This window comes from Micropterus salmoides, unplaced genomic scaffold (assembly GCF_014851395.1).
Source record: "Micropterus salmoides isolate LMB-PRFRI ecotype aquatic unplaced genomic scaffold, ASM1485139v1 Ms_hic_scaffold_18, whole genome shotgun sequence".
Lineage (NCBI taxonomy): Eukaryota > Metazoa > Chordata > Actinopteri > Centrarchiformes > Centrarchidae > Micropterus > Micropterus salmoides.
Window position 1 is genome coordinate 10,844,337 of NW_024040928.1, and position 23,672 is coordinate 10,868,008.

The following is a 23,672-nucleotide window of genomic DNA, read 5'->3' on the forward strand; positions in this document are numbered from 1 at the left end:
ATGTGGAGGAGCATCAAGGACCTCATAAAAATTTTGATAATGAAAAAAAATTCACTTACTAGATTCTAGATTCTTATTGATTAGATCGCAGACGGAGCATGTAAAACCCAAATACATTTGTTGTGGGACTGTAACTTGCATAGCCTACATCTGTAGGCCTACATACAATTTTCCATTGATAAATGGAATTCAGCCATTATTTATTTTGTTTTTTTTTTGTTTTTTTTTACACCTGTCTGTGAAGATTCTCAATCATCCAGGTCATAGTTATCCAACGAAGGACGAGGTCACCCCAACCTTCATTGGATTTTTCACACCTGTGCTTCTTCAAGTGTAGGCCATTTGCTTGGGTTTATCCAGGTTTATGACTCAGGAGTAATACATTATGATACCTAACTGCTACTGATGAGCTCCTTTGCTCATATATACTGTAGAATATTCTTCACGTGCTAAGTGTGGAAGCTCTGTGCACTTGTGTGAATCTACACTAGGCCTTTATTGATGTTCCCTCAATTCCTTCTGCAAAATCTTTCTTCTTCCTCACCAACACACACTGGCTAAACCAAGTGCTACTGCTATGGAAGTGCTAGTGATACGAGTCAGGGTTTGGTTGAATATGTTGTCAGCATAATACCTAATAAATGCACGTTGTGGATAGAGCCCGACCTCTGGCCTCATGCGGATGAAAGCATCACACATCACAAGAGCTTGCAATGAAGATACTGATGCATGTGGCGCGAGTGCGCACGTTTTTATAATATAATGAAGTAACACAAATGGAACGTGTGATCTGTCAAAGCTGTTTTAATAGGCGTCACATGGAGGAAAAAGGCTCCCACTGTTAAAAGTCCTCAGTCTTCCTACGTAGGTGCTTGGAAAACACGCTCACCTCAAGCACTTAACGCCACGATCAAGCGCGGAGTCAGGCGGGGTTGAACACAGTGTCAAATGTTTGTTCACAAGTTCAGCATCAGTTCTGTAATTATTACTCACAATGAAAGGACTCATATTTCAGCCCTGTCTGCAGAACATGGTTGTCAAGTCCTATTTGTAAGTTAAAGTGAATTCACACACGTGTTGATGGATGGGACTAGTGGTGGGGGGTCTACGCCAGCGTTAGTCTTCCTGTGGTTTACCTGAGCTCGGAGTGATGGCTGAATAACACCGCTGCGCCTGCGCCTCACCTGCCTGTTCTAAAAGGAATCTGCAGCGGCAGGCTAGCTAGCGTTCAGCACTACCTGTTAGATACGAGGATTCATAGACATCTCCTATACCAAACAGTTAATTAATAAAAATACACCTGAATTCTCTTTATGTACAACAGAAAAGAAACATCTTCACCTGCATATTCAAGATTCTTTTTAATATTATGTATAGATTTTCTGTATTAGAAATATCACTATTTTCGGAAATGAGGAACTTTGAACTACTGTAATAATGATCGTTTCACCCATAAATCATCGAAGTACAATATTTACATATAATACAGAGCCCATTTAATCTGAAACAATATTAAAATAAATGTTCAATAGATACAAAGTTTTTTTTAATTCTATTTATATTTCAACCTTGTCAAGGAGTCCTTACACACTCCAAAAATGTAAAGCCATTCTCCTCTAACAAACTATTAAGTGCAAACAATTTTTTTCCATATAAAAAACTATCATTGCAGCATCCAGCGTTGAGACAGATGGCAATAACAAGTCGTTTCCCCCCCAAGTGCTTCCAAAGCTGTCTTCAAAATATTTCGCTTGTGTTCCACCGCCAGGAATTCAAAATAGGAAAAAGAAACAAGAATGAAAACAAAATCTGTGCAAATACACTTTAAAGTGTGATACCTTTGATTAAAATATTTCTAAAGGAAGTAAAAAGCTCTGGTCTTTCTTGAACAGGTGTCGAGGACAGGGGCTGCACAAAGGGATCGCCCAGGAAGTGACAAATTGAAAAAGACTTGGCATTGGGGATGTGCTGCTGCTCCAAAACTATCCCTCATCTTACTCCCTTTATATGTAACTTTGTTTTAATAAAACAAAATATAGGTAGAATGTCCAATTAAACCCATACAAAAGGTTAGGTTGAGGCATCACCACAATGCTTACAGCATGTCTAGTCTTTGAAGATCTACAGGCACAAAGGATTGGGTTCTAGAGTTTGTTATTTTTAGACTAGATGCGACTTGATATGACCATAAATGGAACAATGAGCCAGTCAACCCCTCCCACAAACCTCCTGGACGAAAGCTTGACCTCTTACTTCCAATAGTGCCTTTTGAAACACCCAGACACAAGGGGGGGGGGGGGTCATGTTTCTAAGCCTGGCTTGGCCAACATCGGTTATCTAAACATGAGCAATAACACAAACAGAGCATCTGGGTGGTTGTAGTGATGACAATGAAGGTGACACTGGAGGTCATGTGGTGTGTGACAAGTGTGCGAAGAAGCGCTGCAGGGCCTTGGCCTTGGTCATCCCCGTCTCTGTTGCATGGAGCTGTCATTACCAGCACCAGCACTGGGGCTATACTACTGTTCCACTGGGGGAGTTGGCTGGGTTGTTTTGAGATGATAGCAATCCCTGTGGAGAGACAGATAACACACATTGATAACAAACAGTGTAACTTGATACATAATAAAAGAGGCAGAATAGTGAGGCCATGAGGTTTACTGTCGGGGGAAGATGTGCTATTAACCATCAAAATGCTGAGGATTTAGTATAAATCTTGCATGAAATAACCAAAACCTTTGGCTGCAACAAGGTGGCGTTAACAGCTTCTGAATGCAGCGAGAAAATGCCTGTTTTCGGGACAATGTGAGTTAAGAGGTGTCACATGACAGTATCCTCGAGAGGCCTGTCACTCACCACTTTCCCAGGCCTAGCCCATGTGCAAACGAATCCCTCCTGACAGGCTGTTACCAGACAGTCCTCAAGGAAGATTAACACCGTGAGTCTCTCGTGAGCGATCTTCTTGCACACCAGCGGCTCGAGCAGCGGCACGTCCTCCATGAGTGGGCACAGCGTCGTGCCCAGAGTCTTTGCTGCTTCAGCTTTTGCCGTCCGTGTTGAGCTGAGCTGGTTGAGCTTGTCGCTGCTCTTGCTGCTGATGTGGCCCATGCTGTGGTTTCGCTTATGGTCCTTCTCGTGGCGCTCCTTGCGTGAATCATGTAATGACAGAGTTGCGAACTTGCTGACACCAGTGGCAATGAAAGCACTATCAATGATGCTGTTGCCCTTGGTGCTGCTGCTGTTGCTGCCTGTGTGGCTGTTGGGTGTGCTGCCACCTGTCGGGTTGGAGGAATGTGGCAAGCTGTTGGACCGAGGCAGGGTGCTGGGGAGGGAGTTAGCTGGGTTGCCACTGGCGCTACTATTGCTCGCATTGTCTGTACCATTGGTGCCACTGGGATTAGTGGTGGATACAGTAGTAGTAGTAGTAGTTTGTCCAGTGGCTGGAGGGCTTGTGGCACTCATAACATTAGTGTGAGTCCTAGTGCGGGACAAAGGGAGGTGAGGGAAGAGAATGTCCTCCGTTAGGTCCCACAGACACATCTGGGTATCCTGACCCACTGAGCCAAACCTGTAGGTCACACTAACAGGCCTACTGTCTGTAGAGTTTCTCTTAGAAAGCCGAGAATGAGCGCTGTTAGCTCTGTCTCTGCCCGCACCAAAGTGAACCTGCTCATGAAACTCCTCATCACTACCACTGAACTCAGCTGGGGGGTCACCGTCCTCCACGCTGGTGGTACAGTGGTCAAATGCCACCACACTCACCCACGACTTGTGACCATGCCCCCGTGCAATTACTCTGCAGTCTGTAAATGACCACACTGTCACCAGGTCATCCTCCCCTCCTGCCACAATATATCGTCCATCTGGGCTCCAGCACACACACAGTAAACCACCAAAGTAGCTCTTCATTGTTCCGTGGAGCTCTGCAGCGTCGAAGCCAAACACACGCAGGAAGCCATCCTGGCTTGCACAAGCCAGGAACTTGCCGTCCGGGGAGAAGGCAAACTCGTTGAGTGCACCTTCGCCCACTGTCCAGCGCAGCAATGGGTTGCGAGCTGATTTGCTCTTGCAGGTATGCACAGCATAGTTTTCACCCTGCTTAAGGAGCTGGTAGTGGGGTGCCGTGGTGCCACAGGTGTTTTCCACGTTGTACAAATACATGCTGCCACTGGAGTGAGCCACCAAAAACAGGCTCTCTGAACCAGGAACCCATCGTACACACGTTACTCGGGACTTGTCTATGAGTCTCTGGGGGGGAGGGACAAAGAAACAGAGAAAGAGAAAAAACTGTATGTTACAACGATTTAAAGTAGTCTTTAGCATTTTTTAGTTGGCCTAACCAACAGAACATCAGACGTTGACTGGAACCCACCTCTTCATTGAAGAGTTTGCTGGTTTCCTTCTTTATTGGGTCTATGAGCTGCACCTGGCCCGCTGAGAAGCCCACCAGGAGGGAGACGCTCTCTGCTGTAGCCGTGAGGGGGTTGAAGTCATGACATGTGGGCTGCGTTCCTTTGTATATCCTCTTATCTATGGGTTTACTAAGATCTGCAGCCTAGAACAATGACAAATACACACAAATGAAAAAAGAAGAAACTAAAATGTCTGAATACTTGCTGGGGGCACATAACTCAAGAGCGTTGGCTGCTACCTGCTAACCAAATGTTCCTGGTGCACGATAATGAACTGTGACACATGGGAAGTCTTTATCCAGAAATAGAAAGGAAGTCCAGCCCAACCAGACAATAACGGTTTGTCTTCCAACAAACGGTTGACAACAAGGGTTGGGTATCATTTAAAACCAAGCGATACCGATACCGAGTACTTCATTCAATACCTTGCATAAAATGCCACCTGTTAAACCATAGTAGTTGATTGGTAGCCTATTATTATTTTTATTGTTGTTATGGACAAGCAAGGTTATCTATTTTTTTTCTTGTTTCAATTAACTAGATTCTTGTACTGAAATTGTATCAGATCGATCCTCATACTAATTAGGTCATCCTTACGGGTAGTATTAGCCTATGAGGGGAAAGACTACAACTTCGGAGTATTTTTATATTTGAATGACAGAGGAGAAGTGAAATAGCTTACTGACCAAATAAGTTGTGGGGAATGAATTTAAGGTAATTTTTTGATACGTATGTTGAAAGTAGACACGGGAAATTATTTTGTTAACTTTCGATCAATAAACTGAATTGAGAGATCTCCGCGAGTGCTTTGTCCTTTATTGGTGACTCGCAAACCTCCTCCAAAAACGACAGTCACAAGTATAAAACGATTAAGGAGTCTGTTTAAAACACGTCACTTAACTACTCTAAAGACACAAACAGAGGAAAAGAGAGGCTGCACGTCCAGCAGACCACACCAACTACACCTGTATTTACAGCAGCTGCAGCCGGAGGCTCTGTGAGTAAAATCAGCTCATTGCTGCTATGCCACAAAAGATGTGATGGAACGCAGTGATCGATCAGTGACAAGTGATGTGAATAGCAAATAAAAATGTACAGAGATGTGTTAAATGATACCAGATTATAAAACCAACGGAAAGCCGGGCTTGTCTCCAGACGTGCAGGCCTTTTCTCTTACAGTTTACGGTGCAGGCACATAAGGAAAAAAAGCCGTGCTCCTTTCTTTCTTTCAGTGTGTTGTTTGCGTGTTTGGCAGCAAGCAATACAAATAGTAATTTTTTTTGCCGCGATCTGGTTCTAAAAAGTAGGCCTACGTATCGATTGAAGTACTGGTTTGACTGGAGACGTTTTGATTGTACTCGAAACTGGGCTGTTTCGGTCGATACCATAAAAGTATCGAGTAGTAATAACCATCCATATTGACAACATAACCCAATTTAAAAACAAACATGACACTGAGTTTTATGAACCTAAAATGTGGTGTGCTTTTCCCCCATAAGTTATATATATATATATTCCCACACCACATGACACATGTTTGAATCATGTAAGCTTGTAGTGCAAGTTTACACCCAAAACTGACCCTATTCATCACAGCAAAACAGTCTGTTTCATTATTGTAAAAAAAAAAAGAAGACAAGACGATAAGCTAAACCTGTAGTAGGTCAGAACGGAGCTACTAAGGTGGCAGGAATGTATCTCGCATTGGATAAGGGAAAATGTGATGTGAGTGAAAGCTTTCTGCTTTATCGCTGCAACTCTTTTGTGGTCTCTTTTCAAGCAATAAAGTAGTAAGACAGAATGCTTAGGGGATGGAACTATAAAGCTGTCAGTGTTGTCAAAGCGAGGCAGCTCCGAATAGACTTTGAAATTTCAAGTGCTACAATGATGCTAAGCTTTCCCTAAATGAGACTTTATTTATAAACAATCATTCCATAAGTGTCCTCGATAAAAGCAAGAGATATCTCAAACATGAATCTAAATGTGAGGGCGAGTGTGGGGTATAAACAACCCAAGACTTGTTCGGCCTAGATCTTGCTTTTCTCTGTGCACTTTTGGTCGGAAATGGCCAGTGAAGTTCAGCGACATAAACAGTAATTAAATCAAACTCAAGATAGGTCTACACTACTGCCTGTATGTATGACATGTAACATTTTGTAGGTCAACTCAGTGGGGGAAGTGATTGTCTAACATCAGGATTAGAGGCAAGACACACCATTATAAATAAATATAAGAAGAGACGAGCTAAGTGAATACATATGCAGTGTTTTCCCATCTATTTTGGGCCACATGCTTATGTTGACAATTGGACCGATAATCCTCAGCAACAATCAGGCAGCATGACTTGTTATAATTCTTCGCTGTGCTGAAATGTAGCCTTAGATGCTAACTCGTTATTGGACGACGTGGACATGGACATTTTTTCTCACTTTTTTGTCGAAGAACCAATTTGAAATACTGCAACCTAAAGTCTCACTGATTGACCGATCATTTCAGCCTTCAGTACAGCCATCAGTGTCAGGAATTCGGGAAATGTGTTTGAAGCTGTCTGGGCTCAACTTATGTTAAATGAAAAACTTTTTACTAGATGATGCCCCATTTTACCACCTATACTGGCTGCTACCAAAATGTATCAACACACAGTAAGTCTTGATACAAATAGAGGAGCAAAGCTGGTTGTGTTTGAGATAAGCCAATTTTTACAGTTATTAAAACAGTGAGAAAAACATACCATATTTTCAGTCTGCTGCCAACGTTCCTGTTGTATTAATATAAAACACTTAAGTCACAATAAGGTAGTGTATCATTAAAAACAATACTGGAATAACACAGACACTACCAAATGAGCTGATATGGGCTGACACACCGCTGCATATTTGTGCATATTCTAAAATAAAACACTGTGATCCTGTCTGGTAACAATATTTAAAATAAGTGCTTCTTCCTCCTCATAGTTTGTAACTGTGCTGTGAGATTGTGAGAGACCGCTGAGAACACATGAACTGGAGAATAGCAGCAGAGTTCTCATTGGGAGGCTAGGCGCTGCTGCTGTTGTTGTTAGTTTGCATATTCAGTGGCCGCTTCAGGGACAACCACATCATCAGCATCACCGCCACAGTCACCATCCCTGCTAAACAAGAACAAACGTGGCTTGCTGCAATGATGACATCATCAGCGCGTGCAACCAAACAGTGGCTCACATTGCATCACATCACGGACAAGTAACACTAATCACTACCACTCCACAAGCGTGCAATGTGAACACTTGGTCCTGGTACTAGAAACGCCAAAGCTGACCCTGCCGGTGAGCACTGTTGACAACACCGAATGTGGAGCTTTGCCATGTAGAGAACGAAGATAAACAAACACATCTTAAGACATGACAAGAATTTTCTCACGCTATACAGTTCACCGGGAAAGCTCGTGTCGCAGCTTGTCACTGGCTGAAATTCAAACAACTGGCGGACTCTGAAGTGCAAACAAAGTCTCATCGAGGCAAAATCAACTTCTGTGGCGATGTTAGCTACGAATGCTAATTAGCTCCCAACTTAGCTTGGTCTGCTACATGGCCTTGTCTTGACAACCTGCGCACTTCAATGACATAAGCTAAAAGAGTTGACAGGCAGGGTGCAACACGTTTGAATATGCCAAATCAATGGGCTGCTCCTGGACAGCGCGGGCCTCGTCGCTGCAGTCTATATTGTTTACCTTTCTCACGCCTTTGTAGATATAAAAGTACAGTTCCCGGCCCACATTGAAACAGATCCTGTCGCCGTTGCCGGACTGGTCGTTTACATTGACGAAGGAGACCTTGACGGGATTGGAGCCCTGCGAGTTGAAAGGCACCCTGTTCGGGCGGCTGTATTCGGAGTGAGTGAGGAGTTTGTAGACACCTTCTCGTGTGGTGAATTGAGTTTTAATTTCGTTCATCTCCTTCCCTCCTCCCTCCGCCGCCATCTTGGAAATTGGCGTTCATCCTTGTCCGACCCCCGGATGTTACCAACAACGCATGCGTTGAACCGTTGAAGTCCTGCAGCCATGCGTACAGAGAAGTGTAAAGTCATGTGAGACAAAATGAGAAAAATAAACAGTGTATTTGTAGAAACCGGCTTCAAACAAATAACCCGCACCTAACAGACTAATAATGTATAATGAATACATCTGACAAACAAATTGTATCTTTTTTAATGGCGTTTCTTACTAGAAATGGTTGGATTCATGAAATAAAAATACATAAATTACATTAGATTAGCCTACTGGATAATACCAACTCATATACAATTTAATTATAGAGCAATATAAAGTGGGAAAAATACAAACAATAAATAAGGCTTTATTATAATTATAAGGCAAACAACACGTGTTGGATATTTTTAGAAACTATGTAGAAAATTTGCTATCCTTTGCATTGACAAAATGCAGAAAAAAACACTAATAGACTAGACAATATTAATATATTAATAATAATATTATAATTAATATTAAAAAGTAAATCATAGACAGGACCCAGACTGGGATTGAAACCTGTGGACTTTGTTGTAATTAAATGATTAAAATAAGGATATATGATCATGCCTATCCCAGAATATTCTACCATTCCAGAAACATCCATTTCTGTATTAGCCTACTGTCCATTTATTTCAAACATGTCTAGACTCACCACATTATTCTAGAAAAGGATTCAAACTATGGAGAATCTGGCTCTTTGCTTAAGAATATATCATCTTACATAGATTGCGACATATTCTCAGTTACATGGACAGTCAGCTTCTAGTAGTGTCTACTATCAACTAGAGACATTTCAGTTACATAACAGATTTGTAGCAAGTGTAATACACTGCCATCCTCTGGTCAGCTGAAGTCATTAACACCCACACTGGACCATAGAATCATAGTCTTCTGTCATGTATTTACTGTGTAGTTCCACATTTGAAAATCTCTGTGTGTGAGCTGTTGTATATTTCAAGTGTTACGGAGGGTGAGGTTGGGGGTCAAATAACAGTATGCTAGTGAGGCTGCACCATTTACCCTTCTCTTGTGCCTATAGCTCTCATTAACACTCTATATTTTGCTTGCAAATTTTGCAAATAATAATTATGTGTAATTACTATTCCCTGCGTAGTGTTCCCTGGATTCGCTACCAAGCCATGCATCACCTGTGTGCAAGACGTTTTGACCCATGTTACATTTTAACAACCATATCACAAAACTGTGCTGGTCATGTTTCCTTCATCTGAGAAATACTGCTACAGCATCCATCTTACAAATCATGGCATTGGAAGTCATTTGTTATAGTGGCTCACAGTAGATCTTATTATCAGTTTTTGAATTCTTATAATTAGCCACAGGACATACATGTCAAAGTACCGTGGCAAGGACTACATTGCTGAACTTTTCAGTCTAAAATCGCTTTAAAATTCTTTTTGGTGACCGGACAGGGCCTGCTAATTATCCCAATAATTAAACTTGTGCAATTGAGGCCAATAAACTCTGAAACATCTTCAGAATGAGTTAAGGCTTATGATTCTGTTTACAGATGCAGCTGAAAGCCCTGGGAAATTTCTAGTTAGTGGATCTGGTGATTCTTTTTGTCACACTGCTATAATAAGGTTTACTAATATTAATTATGTTTTAAAATATACCATTAACTCATCTACACTCACAAAGTATCACAGGAGCAAATTATTTTCATATGTATCTCAGCTTCTCTTAGAAATACTGTCCAACTGCTTCAAATGTGCTAAACCTTCACCCCAATGTACAACCAGAAAAAGAAATGGCCCTGCTATCCCTAAGAAGGCATATGGTAACTGTGTGTGTGCGGGTCTAGTCAGGCACCGCAACAGCAGCTGATAGTATAGGCACAGCTGTGATGCTTATAGGGGGGTATGGGGCCTAAAAGCTAGACAAGCTATCAGGAAAGCTCTCATTGTGAGTGACAGGCACTCCTTGTGACTCTGCAGCCCTATAAGGGCACATAAACTTTAGGGCTCTGGTATCTCACTCACTACGCCTCCCTTCCCAGCCTTTCCTCAACACCCCCACTACTGTAGTGAATCTTCTGGAAGCTTCTGAATGGGAGCTTCGAGAACCCCCCTTCAAGTATAAAAAGACACCAGCATGTCGTAGGGTCTGCATAGAAAATAACTCACCAAGAGAGACTTACTGCCCACAGGAGCAGCAGCGAAGCACACATTTGGAGCTCTTCAAGAAGAGAAGACAAGCTCAGTGATACATTTGACGACACTCTTCAAGAAGGGAAGAAAAAGCTTATATTCAAGGTAAGACTAGAACACATTAAATCAAATACAGCATGTACCAAGCATGTACTGCAACACATGTTTTTGTGTTGCAGTTTAGATAAGAATCAGTTGCAAAGGGCAAATTTACACTATATTGGGTGCTTAAATGGTAGGAGCACAGGCTGAACAGTGAGAATACTTCACTTCTTTTAGATTTTTAATATCAGTATTTTGTAGTATGGCAGAATTGCCTCTTTTCAATGATTATTCTAGTGAGACTGTAACATGCAAGGAGCACATGGCAAGCAGGGTGACCTAAGTGTGAGAGCAATGGCGGATGAGCAGGAAAACCAGTTGACACAAAGAGCAGAACAGCAGTTTCACACCTTGGTGCAGAAAAGTATCAAAAAACAATATTGAATACAATGGAAACACAAAGATGCCAGCTTTTTTATGGCCTATTTTAATCTTGAATGTTTATGAATAAGGGCCTGTACAACACAAATATAAATACCTCACTCATGAAAAAATCATTACTGCTCTATAGACAAAAAGCTGAATTCCTAGCTGCTAATTCCTCCTTTAACATAAAGGTGTTGAATGACGCATGGTGAAGCCTTTGGGGGTTGGGGAAAGCTTCAGAACTCCAGCCCTCTTCCAAATGGCAAGTCCTTGATTGACAGAAGGAACATATGTTCATCCACCATTAGCAATAGCGACCCTCCTTGAGCCATGAGGCTGTCTTTAAAAGGGTGAGAAAGAGATTTCAAATATAACAGCAGGAAATTATTTCCAAGATAATTAACACATATATAAAAACATTTTTTTTAAAGAAAAGTTGTGCGTTTAAGCATGAGAAGCATAATTATGAATCCAGAATAACATTTTATCAAACATAATGTTTGCTTTCTTTTAGATGCCTGAGAAAGCTGGAAACGTTATGGAGGAGGAAGTGGAGACCTTTGCCTTCCAGGCTGAGATTGCTCAGCTTATGTCCCTTATTATCAACACCTTCTACTCGAACAAGGAGATCTTCCTTAGAGAGCTCATCTCCAACTCCTCAGATGTAAGTATCTTTGTTTCTCAAATGAAAGCAGCCCTTACATGTCTACAAACGTCACTATTTTAACAAGCGTATCCCTTCCGGACAGGCCTTGGACAAAATCAGATATGAAAGTTTGACAGACCCCAGCAGACTCGAGTCCTGCAAGGACCTGAAGATTGAAATCAGGCCCGACCTGCATGCTCGCACCCTGACCCTGATTGACACAGGTATCGGCATGACCAAGGCTGACCTGATCAACAATCTGGGCACAATTGCCAAGTCTGGCACCAAGGCTTTCATGGAGGCTCTGCAGGCTGGAGCCGACATCTCCATGATTGGTCAGTTTGGCGTGGGTTTCTACTCAGCCTACCTGGTGGCTGACAAGGTGACGGTCATAACCAAGCACAATGATGACGAGCAGTACGTGTGGGAGTCTGCAGCTGGAGGCTCATTCACTGTCAAACCTGACACTGGTTAGTTTTATTTCTCTCAATTACATAATACTCTATTCAATAATTTGCATAATGAATATAATTTCACCCATTATCAGGGATCGTTCTCATTATTTATTTTATTGCTATACTTTTAGGAGAGTCTATTGGCAGAGGCACCAAAGTGATCCTTCACCTCAAAGAAGATCAGACAGAATACTGTGAGGAGAAACGCATCAAGGAAGTTGTGAAGAAGCACTCGCAGTTCATTGGCTACCCTATTACACTTTATGTAAGTTCTAACTTTCATTAGCAATAACATTTGTCCATCTTAAAACCTAATAAAAACCGAAGATAGTAATGCTTAAACATAAAAAAAAAAAAATCCTAAACCACCACTCTTTTCGTGTATTCAAGGTGGAAAAGACAAGGGAGAAGGAAATGGACCTTGACGAGGGAGAGAAGGAAGAGGAAGTTGAGAAAGATGCTGCTGAGAACAAGGACAAACCTAAGATTGAGGATGTGGGCTCCGACGAGGATGAGGACACAAAGGAAAGTAAGAACAAGAGGAAGAAGAAGGTCAAGGAAAAATATATCGATGCTCAGGAGCTGAACAAAACCAAGCCCATCTGGACCCGTAACCCTGATGACATCACCAATGAAGAGTATGGAGAGTTCTACAAGAGTCTCACCAACGATTGGGAGGACCACATGGCTGTCAAGGTAAGCTAAATATATTAATGATTAACATGCCAAAAACAGCCACCAAACTACCTTTTTGCAAAATGTTGTAATGCTAATAAATTCATACTTCATTCATGTCTGCAGCATTTCTCAGTGGAGGGTCAGCTGGAGTTCCGTGCCTTGCTCTTCGTACCCAGAAGGGCTGCATTCGACCTCTTTGAAAACAAAAAAAAGAAAAACAACATCAAGCTGTACGTGCGCAGGGTCTTCATCATGGACAACTGTGATGAACTGATTCCAGAGTACCTCAGTAAGTAACATTATTACTAATAGTTCACATACAAATTCTCAGTCTGATCTAAGATATTGACGACCTTTAAACTCGGCATTCTAGCGCTCATGAAGTCATAATTATTGGTAGGATTAACTTATCTTTCATAAGTTTGGAAGGCTAAGCAGTCTTTATTTCTCTATTTAGATTTCATCAAGGGTGTGGTGGACTCTGAGGATCTGCCCCTGAACATCTCCAGAGAGATGCTGCAGCAGAGCAAGATCCTGAAGGTCATCCGCAAGAACCTGGTCAAGAAGTGCCTGGAGCTCTTCACTGAACTCTCCGAGGACAAGGACAACTACAAAAAGTACTACGAGCAGTTCTCCAAGAACATCAAGGTAGTTTGGTCCATCCAAATGTATTTCTTTAACTGTAACCCTTCAGATAGAAAATTTTAGTTCCACGTTTATTGTTCAGTATTAGTAACACCTCATTTCATGTTTTAGCTTGGCATCCATGAAGACTCTCAGAACAGGAAGAAGCTGTCTGAGCTGCTGCGCTATTACACCTCATCCTCTGGAGATGAGATGGTTTCCCTGAAAGACTACGTTTCACGCATGAAGGACAACCAGAAACACATCTACTACATCACAGGTTAGCTCTTCAACTCGATTTCCATCCTTTTCCTTTTGTGCTTTTGCTTTAAAGTTTTCTCAAATGTGATTTGTTAATTAGCATGTTGATAACACAAATTCACATCAACTTTCACAGGTGAGACCAAAGACCAGGTTGCTAACTCTGCCTTTGTGGAGCGACTTCGCAAAGCTGGCCTTGAAGTCATCTACATGATCGAGCCCATTGATGAGTACTGTGTCCAGCAGCTGAAGGAGTATGATGGCAAGAACCTGGTTTCGGTGACCAAGGAAGGCTGGAGCTGCCTGAGGATGAGGAAGAGAAGAAGAAGCAGGAGGAGCTCAAAAATAAATTTGAAAACCTTTGCAAGATCATGAAGGACATCCTTGACAAGAAGATTGAAAAGGTAATGGAAATGGCAGACAGTTTACCACATCTATTTTAATATTCCCTTGCTATTATGCTTACAGAGTATAATCAATTTTGTTTGATCTCGACTATAATACAACATTTGATTTTTGACAGGTTGTAGTCTCCAACCGCCTGGTCTCTTCCCCCTGCTGCATCGTCACCAGCACCTATGGCTGGACGGCCAACATGGAGAGGATCATGAAGTCTCAGGCCCTGAGAGATAACTCCACCATGGGCTACATGACAGCTAAGAAGCACCTTGAGATCAATCCTGACCACCCCATCGTGGAGACCCTGAGGCAAAAGGCAGAGGCTGACAAGAATGACAAGGCTGTGAAGGATCTGGTCATCCTCTTGTACGAGACTGCCCTGCTGTCTTCAGGATTCACACTGGAGGACCCACAAACGCATGCCAACCGCATCTACAGAATGATCAAGCTTGGTCTTGGTACGTTTTTTGCCCCCTCTGACTACTGACATTTTAGACATTACAGGAATTAGTCTGCCTATTATACATTAATAAGCGGCTTTGGTTGCTGATGATTGCATTCTCATTCACAGGCATTGATGATGATGATTCTGCAGTTGAGGACCTCATTCAGCCTGCTGATGAAGATATGCCTGTATTGGAAGGAGACGATGACACATCCAGAATGGAGGAAGTTGACTAAAATACTTTGCAGAATCTTTCCTGCTTGCTTAATTTTTATTTTTGTAAGTTATGTTGCTTTGTCAAATAGGTATTTCATTCTGACACAACTCTCATCTCTTAAACAGTATTAACTAGTTGATACAAGTAAAATAAGGGAATTAATAGGCCACATTGTGGCTTAGTCTACACTGTATCAGCTGCTTAGCCTATATAAAACTACTGACAACGATTAAGAGTAATATACAGCCACTGGGAATTTGGCTTATGTCTCTTTTTGTAACTATTACATTTTCTATGAAATGCATTCACATTTGTAATAAAATTTATTAAGAAATAAGACCTGCAGTCTCGATTATTGAGTGTCCTGCATGTTGAATTCTCACTTTGTTTAGTTGCTTCAAGCTGATATCGGTTTAGAAGAGACAGTTATAACACAGGTGAAGTCATTTAAATATATCAACTTTTTTTTATTCGATGTTCTGGAATTTTCATTGAACATCTCGCGCTTCGTTCTAGTTCCTACTCCCGCAAGCCAGCCTCCCCTCCTTTAGTCCCGCCTCCTCCAGCCTTGAATGCACAGAGATGCATGGGCACACATCATGATTGACAGTCCACCGGGCCTGTCAGCGCCCACTAACGAGCTGTAGAAAGGAGGATTCCAGATGGTTCTGGAACTCATGTTGGGATTTCTCGAACGCTCAGAAGGTATATAAAAGCTGCCAGACATCTATTAGCCGGGTTGTCTGCGACTTAGAAACGACCTCCACACGTTTCTCGCCGGAGTTTACGACACACCGAGGACCAAGGTAAATAAATTAAGTAGTTTTATATAATGATAACGTTTCTGTGGAGATGTCAACTGATAAAGCATATTACACACTTTGACATTCGTGGTTAATATTAGCTAATTCTCTTATCGTTAACTGTTATTTACTATTAAACGTTAACATTAGCTAAGTTATAGCTTAACGTTAGCGGTTTTCCATCGAAGCTGATATTTTATAAAATGACTATAACGATAAAATATTCTGCCTGGCTACAGATGGAGATGACTTTAGTGAAGGTGGGATAAAATATAGTTAAAGTAGGCTACATCGTGTTAAGCAGATTTAAACCAATATAACGTTAAGTTACAATGGCCGTATGCGTGTGATTTGTTCTTTTTGGTGACATTCATACATGTGAGTTTGTAACGGGTGTATCTGCCTTAACGTTATCTTCCTGGCCTACCTGCGTTACTTTCACATGGCCAAACTTTATCCAACAATATCATGGCAACTATCCGTCCCGCATTACCTTAGGCATCGCTCAAAGCTGGGTGACAGCACCACACATGGTGCATCCGCGGTGCACATTTCAGGCAGGGATTATGTTAAGTAGGCGCACAGTTTAATGGACCTGAATCAGATTTCCCGGGGAGAGAGATTTGACGGTGTATGTCGTCCTGTATGGTCACAGTAATTCAGTGCAAGATCCGTCAAGTACAGAGGGGGATTCTTCACAGTAACTCCTCAGATGTTTAAGAAGAGAGAGGAGGAGCTTTTGATTACAATGGAAACTGCTAGAGAGTTCTGCTCGCCTCTTGGTACCTTCTAGAAACTTGCATGTCGCATGGGGAACCGGCAGGTGGAGCCATTTCTGCTTGTGTTTCTAGCCACGTGCTCCTCTCTGACAAACCAATAACTAATCATGACAATTGCAGTAGGAGAGGATAACTGCACATGTAATTGCAGTGTCGTGATTTATTTAAGTGTGTGGGATGAAATACAGTGTTTAATCACTATTAGCCCTCTCTGTTTAAGTCTTGGTTGCAGAACATAATAAACTGTAATAATGGATAATAAAAATCAAGTACAATTAATTTTCTCTACTTTTAACATACACTTTTTAAAGTATTTAGGAAAAAAATGAAAGTTGTGGGGGGGGAGAAAAACATTTCATTATCTAACTGTAAATGCAGAAGCAGGCGGATTCTGATTTGCCAAAGATGGATTAAAGGGAGGTGGAGCAGTGAGCAGAGGCAGACGGTCACACCACCTGCCTGCACAAGTGACACATGCTCACACATAAGTGCTGATGCATACCTCACTTCTGCTTCATTTAACTGATGTGAACTGATTATTATATTGAAGGTAACTTTAATTACTTTTTGGGTGATTGCCGGGGCTTGTTGTGCAGTAGGTGTGACAGTGTGGTGAATCAAGGTGCTGCAGCCAATCCACAGACCAGTGAACATGATTGTGCACACAGGTCCATAACATGTCTGTATAACTAAAATGGCTAAAAACAGGTAGAACAATTGGGTCAGACTTTAGTTGTACAAAAGCATTTAACACTTTTCCTTATGGTAATTCATTCAGTTCTCTAACCTAACTCATAATTGTGTAGGCCTGCTTTAGGAATGCAGATGGTGCCATCTTGTGAGACGTACCAAATGTTTTGCATGTCTGCATGTGTAATCCATGATGTGAGCATGTTCTAAAAAACAAAATTAATTTGTCCTCTCTGCTTAGATGCCTGAATCACACGACCAACCAATGGAGGAGGAGGCTGAGACTTTTGCATTCCAGGCTGAGATTGCTCAGCTGATGTCCCTGATCATCAACACTTTCTATTCCAACAAAGAGATCTTCCTTAGGGAGCTCATCTCCAACTCTTCAGATGTAAGTTTGTCATAGTCTAAAGCTTTTTACTTAATCTCATGTGGTGTCAAAGATGTTTATTGAGCTTATTTTAAGGGAAGTATTGTTATACACTGTGGCTATACATAGTACTAAGCTGATAAACAAGGGACTGAAAAAGACAAATACTGAATAATTCATTTAAATTTCCGTCAAAACGTTTCATTAATGGATTTCTTCCCCCATCCAGGCCCTGGACAAAATCCGCTATGAGAGTCTCACTGACCCCTCCAAGCTGGACAGTGGCAAAGACCTCAAAATCGAAGTAATTCCCAACAAAGAGGAACGCACCCTGACCCTGATTGACACAGGTATCGGCATGACCAAAGCTGACCTGATCAACAATCTGGGTACAATCGCCAAGTCTGGCACCAAGGCTTTCATGGAGGCTCTACAGGCTGGAGCCGACATCTCCATGATTGGTCAGTTTGGCGTGGGTTTCTACTCAGCCTACCTGGTGGCTGAGAAGGTGACGGTCATAACCAAGCACAATGATGACGAGCAGTACGCCTGGGAATCCTCTGCTGGAGGCTCATTCACAGTGAAGGTGGACAACTGTAAGTAATGTTAAGGCCATTGTTTTGTTGCCAGTTAACACTTAGCTTTGGTAGAGGGGTTCCTACAGGGTAATCTGTAACTTTTGACTCCTTTTCCCCCCTATAGCTGAGCCCATTGGGCGTGGCACCAAGGTGATCCTGCACTTGAAAGAAGACCAGACAGAATACATCGAGGAGCGAAGAATCAAAGAGATTGTGAAAAAGCACTCCCAGTTCATTGGCTATCCCATCACACTCTTTGTAAGCACTTGAATTTGCATTTGAATTGTGTATTAAATGGCTAAATTAATTTAAATCAGTTACCTTGACTTAGCAAAGTCATCCAAAAATCACAGCTAGTGACTAAATTATTTTTTTTCAGGTGGAGAAGGAGCGTGACAAGGAGGTGAGTGATGATGAGGCAGAGGAGGAGGAGAAGGACCAAGACAAGGACCAAGACGAGGAGAAGGACGAGGACAAGCCCGAGATTGAGGATGTTGGGTCAGATGAGGAGCATGATCACGACAAGTCTTCTGACAAAAAGAAGAAGAAGAAGAAGATCAAGGAGAAGTACATTGACCAGGAAGAGCTGAACAAGACCAAACCCCTGTGGACTCGTAACCCAGATGACATCACTAATGAGGAGTATGGCGAGTTCTACAAGAGTCTCACCAATGACTGGGAAGACCACCTGGCTGTGAAGGTAGGTCTCTTAACTTTATTTTTTTTATATTTCTTGGAAATGCATATGTTGTCTATATTGTGCATATTTTAATACAAGTGATATAATCAATTTGAATAGTGACCCTATAACTGAGCTCTCACCCCCCCTCCACAGCATTTTTCAGTGGAGGGTCAGCTGGAATTCCGCGCCTTGCTCTTTGTCCCTCGCCGCGCTCCCTTCGACCTCTTTGAAAACAAGAAGAAGAAGAACAACATTAAGCTTTACGTGCGCAGGGTCTTCATCATGGACAACTGCGAGGAACTAATTCCTGAGTACCTCAGTGAGTATGAACCCAATGTGGAATTACTTTTTATGGAATTTGTTCATAAATCAAATAATCATTATATTAGAAATTTAAAGGTATTGCTGACCAGGTGGTCTTTATCCATCCTCTCAGATTTCATCAAGGGTGTGGTGGACTCTGAGGATCTGCCCCTGAACATCTCCAGAGAGATGCTGCAGCAGAGCAAGATCCTGAAGGTCATCCGCAAGAACCTGGTCAAGAAGTGCCTGGAGCTCTTCACTGAACTCTCCGAGGACAAGGACAACTACAAAAAGTACTACGAGCAGTTCTCCAAGAACATCAAGGTTAGTGTTCTCACCTTGCTCCATGAGAGCTGCAGTTTTCCTGATCTTGTCACATTTATGCTTTTGGCAACCAGCTTTGTTTGATACTGTGTTAATGGCATCACAAATTAAGACAGATCTAATCAGAATTTTAGCAGGATGGAGCTTACTTTTAGCTCAAAGTGTAAAGCTTAACAAGAATTTCCCCAGACCTTTTATGCAGTAGCTATCACTCTGATCCTTTGGCCATATTGTCCACATGTAAAACTGCTGAGTCTTGTTTGGAGCTCCTTACTGTTATCTTCTGTTTAAAGGCACTCTAGTAAGCAATGGTTGCTAGAATAAATGTCAATTGAATTGATGTCTACTGATGCACCTTTGTTTTCAACCCCTGACATTTAGTTTTATTTGTCTTTTCAGCTCGGCATCCACGAGGATTCTCAAAACAGGAAGAAGCTGTCTGAGCTGTTGCGATACTACACCTCAGCTTCTGGAGATGAGATGGTTTCCCTGAAGGACTATGTAACACGTATGAAAGACAGCCAGAAACACATCTACTACATCACCGGTGAGGATGCTCTTCATCTATAAACTGTTTAATGTAAATGTATGAAAGCATCCTAAAATGAGGTAAAGTGAGTTGACTCATGTGACAGCATTGCCATGTCTGTATTTCAGGTGAGACCAAAGACCAGGTGGCTAACTCTGCCTTCGTGGAGCGCCTTCGCAAAGCCGGCCTGGAGGTCATTTACATGATCGAGCCCATCGACGAGTACTGTGTGCAGCAGCTGAAGGAGTTTGAGGGCAAGAACCTGGTTTCGGTGACAAAGGAAGGCCTGGAGCTGCCTGAGGATGAGGAAGAGAAGAAGAAGCAGGAGGAGAAGAAGGCTCAGTTTGAGAACCTGTGCAAGATCATGAAGGACATCTTGGAGAAGAAGGTGGAGAAGGTGAGTAGATTGTTGTAGAACTTCAGATTGTGTATAATCCACTGTTGTACAAATAAGGCAGAAAATGGTGTTAATTCTTGTGTCACCTCCACAGGTCACAGTCTCCAACCGCCTGGTCTCTTCCCCCTGCTGCATCGTCACCAGCACCTATGGCTGGACAGCCAACATGGAGAGGATCATGAAGGCCCAGGCCCTGAGAGATAACTCCACCATGGGCTATATGGCTGCTAAGAAGCACCTTGAGATCAATCCTGACCACCCCATCGTGGAGACCCTGAGGCAAAAGGCAGAGGCTGACAAGAACGATAAGTCTGTGAAAGATCTGGTCATCCTGCTCTTTGAGACAGCCCTGCTCTCTTCAGGATTCACCTTGGATGACCCCCAGACCCACTCCAATCGCATCTACAGAATGATCAAGCTGGGACTTGGTGAGTATCTTGTGTTTATCTACACAACGGAAAACTTTCAAGACATTAAACTATGCATCTTGCAAATTTCCAAGCTATTAAATGGTAGCAGCGACATACTACCAATAAAACAATTTAAAATAAACCTGACGTCACTTTCGTGATCTGCATCCTTCCTCTTTCAGGTATTGATGAAGATGATCTGACACCAGATGAAGCCACCCCTGCTCCCACTGAGGACATGCCCCCTCTTGAAGGGGACGATGACGACACATCCAGGATGGAGGAGGTGGACTAGGCCTGTTTCTGTTGCCTGCTAGCTTTCAAATGTAGTGTTATATAAAATTTAAAGTTTGAATGTTGTAAATGAGCCTGGAACGTCCCCCTTTTTGACCAATTTTACTTTATTTTCCCTTGCGTTGACCATATGCAGTTCAGATTCATTGATGTCATGTTTTGTATTTTTTTTTTAACTTATTGACATTCCAATGGTTCTTTGTGTTTTCTTACTTTTACTGTAAATATTTCAAGATCAATACATTTATTTGAAAGGAGTGGGACTGACAAATAAAGATTTACCAGGTTAACAAGTCATATTGGTTCCTTCCATCTTTACTGAGTTACCTGTCCAGTGTTTAAGTAGTTGTCACAAGACAGTAGAAAATGTTAGAATACAGTATAAAGTTCTAGTTGAAGATAAATTTCATCTTGTGAAATCTAAGGGGTACATTACAGGTAAAATAACTGTTGGAAGAAATGAAAATGCCTACAGGCAGTTACCCTGTAAGGTAAAGTTAACAGGATGGAGAAATTTGCAATGCTGGTAAGGCTTTTATGGGCTGTATGGCTAGGGAAATATTTGACCAGGGGACCTTAAGTGTTGACTCCAAATAATCATCTTAGCCTTGACGATGGCTTCCTTCTATTCAAGTGTCAGTAAGCCATTACGGTGTGACAGTGAACCAGCATACACAATTTAAGAATTCTGCAATACTTTTTTTTTTTTTATACCTGTGCTTTTCTGTAATCTGACGTGTCAAAATGTCTACGTGAAAATGCTCGTTATGGGGAGGTGCATGTTAACATAATTCCAGTAGGTGGCAGTAAGGCGACACTGGGGATGCCTGAACCTTTCAAATATTCTAGAAAAATGTGCTAAACGCAGACCGAATAAAAAAGGTTGTGTTTGGCAGCGAGCGGAAAACAGAAGTTGGGTGAAAACCGAAAATGCTACAAACCATTGCCACATTGAAGTTGGTAGATAGTTGGCAGATAAACTTGCTTTATTATAATGTGAGAGATTCAGTAACAGAAAAAAACCCACTCAGTAATGACAAAGTGAGGTGCAAGAGTTGAATATGAAAGTCACAATGTGCACAGAAAATAAAAATGTTGAAAAATTATAAATGCCTTTTACAATTTCAAAATGCCCAAGTTGACATATTTAACATATTTTTGTGCAGTGTACAGCCCCAAATTCCAACTATATTCAGCTTGGTAGGCCTCTAGAAAACCACTACACATTTACATATAAGAAGACTTGACTTTGAAACATTGTGAGTTATAATTTAAGTGAGTGAAAAGTATTTAAAAAGGATTTATGGAATAAGGTCTGTAAGTGTCAAACGGAGAAGATGGGTGAACATCACAGTGCCTGCCTTCTGATGTGTTTGGTTGTAATAGCGTACCTGCCACCGGCAGGGTGCCCCCACTGCCTCGTGAATACGGTCTGTGTACTCAGCACGTCAATCTGAGGGGTTGGAGTCAGCTGACAGACAGCAGCCAATCAGAGGGCGAGGACAGGCTGAACCGCCTTGCAGTGTGGCGGTGCCCCGAGAGTTGTCAGGGTTTTGATTGTGGAGTATTCGGGCGGGGAGCAAGGGCGGCTACGGTTGTACAATGCCGAATAAAACGAAAAAAGACAAGGTGAGTTTGAGAATTACCAGGACGTTATGGTTGTTGGAAATAAAGTTTGCACGAGGTGCATTAAAGTGTATAAACCGGTGTCATAACAGGAGATTTAGCTTTCAGCGCAGTGTCCCATTACGTTAACGTTAGCAAGCCAGCAATCATCACCAGCTAGCCGCTGTCTGCCAACATGTTAGCACTTGGGACACTGTGCTACATTATTTAAATAAAGCGCCGTTATCTAGAAGTTGGATAGGTTAGTATACTTTGAATGCATAAGTTTTCCTAGACAATGTGTTAAAGTGTAAATGTAAGCGGGTTGTATATGTTTTTGAAGCTGAAATCCGGGGTCGTGTGAATGCTATTAACTCTGTAGTAACGTTGGCTAGCTAGCAGCAGACTTACCAATTGAAACTGCATTATGAGACTGGGTGGGCAGACATGCTATATTTAGTAACGAGTTTTATATGGCGGCACGCAAAAGATTGCGTATGGTGCTGTCAACCTATTTATCTGGTAATGTAAAGTTGAATGAAGTACTTCCTTTCTTTCAGGAATCCCCTAAGTCTGGAAAAGTGGGCAAGAGTGGAGGACAAGAGAATTCAGAACATGAGGTAGGCTAACCCAGGACACTTCACCAGAAAAACTTCCTGGAAGTTCAAAAAGATATTGTATCGTCACTGTTTGAAAATGCAGCCAGTGATATAATGAATCAATAAGCTCAATCCCTGCATCATCAGTGTCCATCCATTGCTGTCATTGCAGTGATTGTGTAAAAGGTCTGTGCATAATGCCTCCCAGGTGGGACACGGTCATGCCCTCAAATCAGTAAACTATTCTAAGCATGATGGAATATCTTGGATGATGTAGCAAAAAATGTATCACATTTATTTTATTTTCTACCCCTACAGTGAGCCCTGAGTGGACCCTCCCTTCTGTTGTCTAGTATCATGCTCCTATGAGTGGGAGGCGGTACACCTGTCTTGTAGTAAAGCAGACACACACAGAGGACAGGAAATCTCCTGTGGAGTGGAAGTGAAAAGCTGACTTGATTTAGGAATCGGGATTTTTTGGACATATTTAAATGGCATCAGAATTCTTCTTGCGAGCAAGATTGCAGC

The 23,672-nt window shown here is 42.0% G+C and overlaps 4 protein-coding genes across 5 annotated transcripts in view; 3 read left to right on the plus strand and 1 right to left on the minus strand.

Moving 5' to 3' along the window:
- Nucleotides 1–784: 784 nt before the first annotated feature.
- Nucleotides 785–8,412, minus strand: wdr20b (WD repeat domain 20b). Its single transcript, XM_038726849.1, has 4 exons — nt 8,121–8,412; nt 4,373–4,555; nt 2,857–4,248; nt 785–2,571 (listed from the first exon to the last, which is right to left on the minus strand). Exons 1-4 carry the CDS (start codon nt 8,367–8,369, stop codon nt 2,515–2,517), a joined length of 1,881 nt encoding a protein of 626 aa, XP_038582777.1. The 5' UTR covers nt 8,370–8,412; the 3' UTR covers nt 785–2,514.
- Nucleotides 8,413–10,479: 2,067 nt separating this feature from the next.
- Nucleotides 10,480–15,120, plus strand: hsp90aa1.1 (heat shock protein 90, alpha (cytosolic), class A member 1, tandem duplicate 1). Its single transcript, XM_038726806.1, is given in 12 exon segments — nt 10,480–10,693; nt 11,571–11,720; nt 11,806–12,172; nt 12,289–12,422; nt 12,548–12,853; nt 12,959–13,124; nt 13,293–13,483; nt 13,592–13,739; nt 13,857–14,012; nt 14,015–14,124; nt 14,244–14,577; nt 14,691–15,120. Coding segments are annotated over 11 exon segments (2,172 nt in total). The 5' UTR covers nt 10,480–10,693; the 3' UTR covers nt 14,801–15,120.
- A 312-nt stretch (nt 15,121–15,432) lies between these two features.
- hsp90aa1.2 (heat shock protein 90, alpha (cytosolic), class A member 1, tandem duplicate 2) lies at nt 15,433–21,237 on the plus strand. Its single transcript, XM_038726807.1, has 11 exons — nt 15,433–15,587; nt 17,295–17,444; nt 17,653–18,019; nt 18,126–18,259; nt 18,381–18,701; nt 18,837–19,002; nt 19,120–19,310; nt 19,710–19,857; nt 19,968–20,236; nt 20,331–20,664; nt 20,829–21,237. Exons 2-11 carry the CDS (start codon nt 17,295–17,297, stop codon nt 20,939–20,941), a joined length of 2,193 nt encoding a protein of 730 aa, XP_038582735.1. The 5' UTR covers nt 15,433–15,587; the 3' UTR covers nt 20,942–21,237.
- A 1,195-nt stretch (nt 21,238–22,432) lies between these two features.
- ppp2r5cb (protein phosphatase 2, regulatory subunit B', gamma b) overlaps nt 22,433–23,672 on the plus strand; it is a 31,471-nt gene continuing 30,231 nt past the window's right edge. For both annotated transcript variants that reach the window (XM_038726513.1, XM_038726515.1), the window contains exons 1-2: nt 22,433–22,569; nt 23,106–23,165. In XM_038726513.1, coding sequence (XP_038582441.1) covers nt 22,543–22,569; nt 23,106–23,165 — 87 coding nt within the window. In that variant the 5' untranslated portion in view covers nt 22,433–22,542. The remainder of the gene's footprint in view (nt 22,570–23,105; nt 23,166–23,672) is intronic.

Coding starts and splice junctions, on each gene's coding strand:
- hsp90aa1.2 (XM_038726807.1), top strand. CDS start 17,295: ATGCCTGAATCACACGACCAACCAATGGAGGAGGAGGCTGAGACTTTT. Junction 19,003..19,119: donor ACTAATTCCTGAGTACCTCA/GTGAGTATGAAC, acceptor CCATCCTCTCAG/ATTTCATCAAGGGTGTGGTG. Junction 20,665..20,828: donor AATGATCAAGCTGGGACTTG/GTGAGTATCTTG, acceptor TTCCTCTTTCAG/GTATTGATGAAGATGATCTG.
- wdr20b (XM_038726849.1), bottom strand. CDS start 8,369: ATGGCGGCGGAGGGAGGAGGGAAGGAGATGAACGAAATTAAAACTCAA. Junction 4,556..8,120: donor TCTACAAAGGCGTGAGAAAG/GTAAACAATATA, acceptor TCATTGTTCTAG/GCTGCAGATCTTAGTAAACC. Junction 2,572..2,856: donor GGGCTAGGCCTGGGAAAGTG/GTGAGTGACAGG, acceptor GTCTCTCCACAG/GGATTGCTATCATCTCAAAA.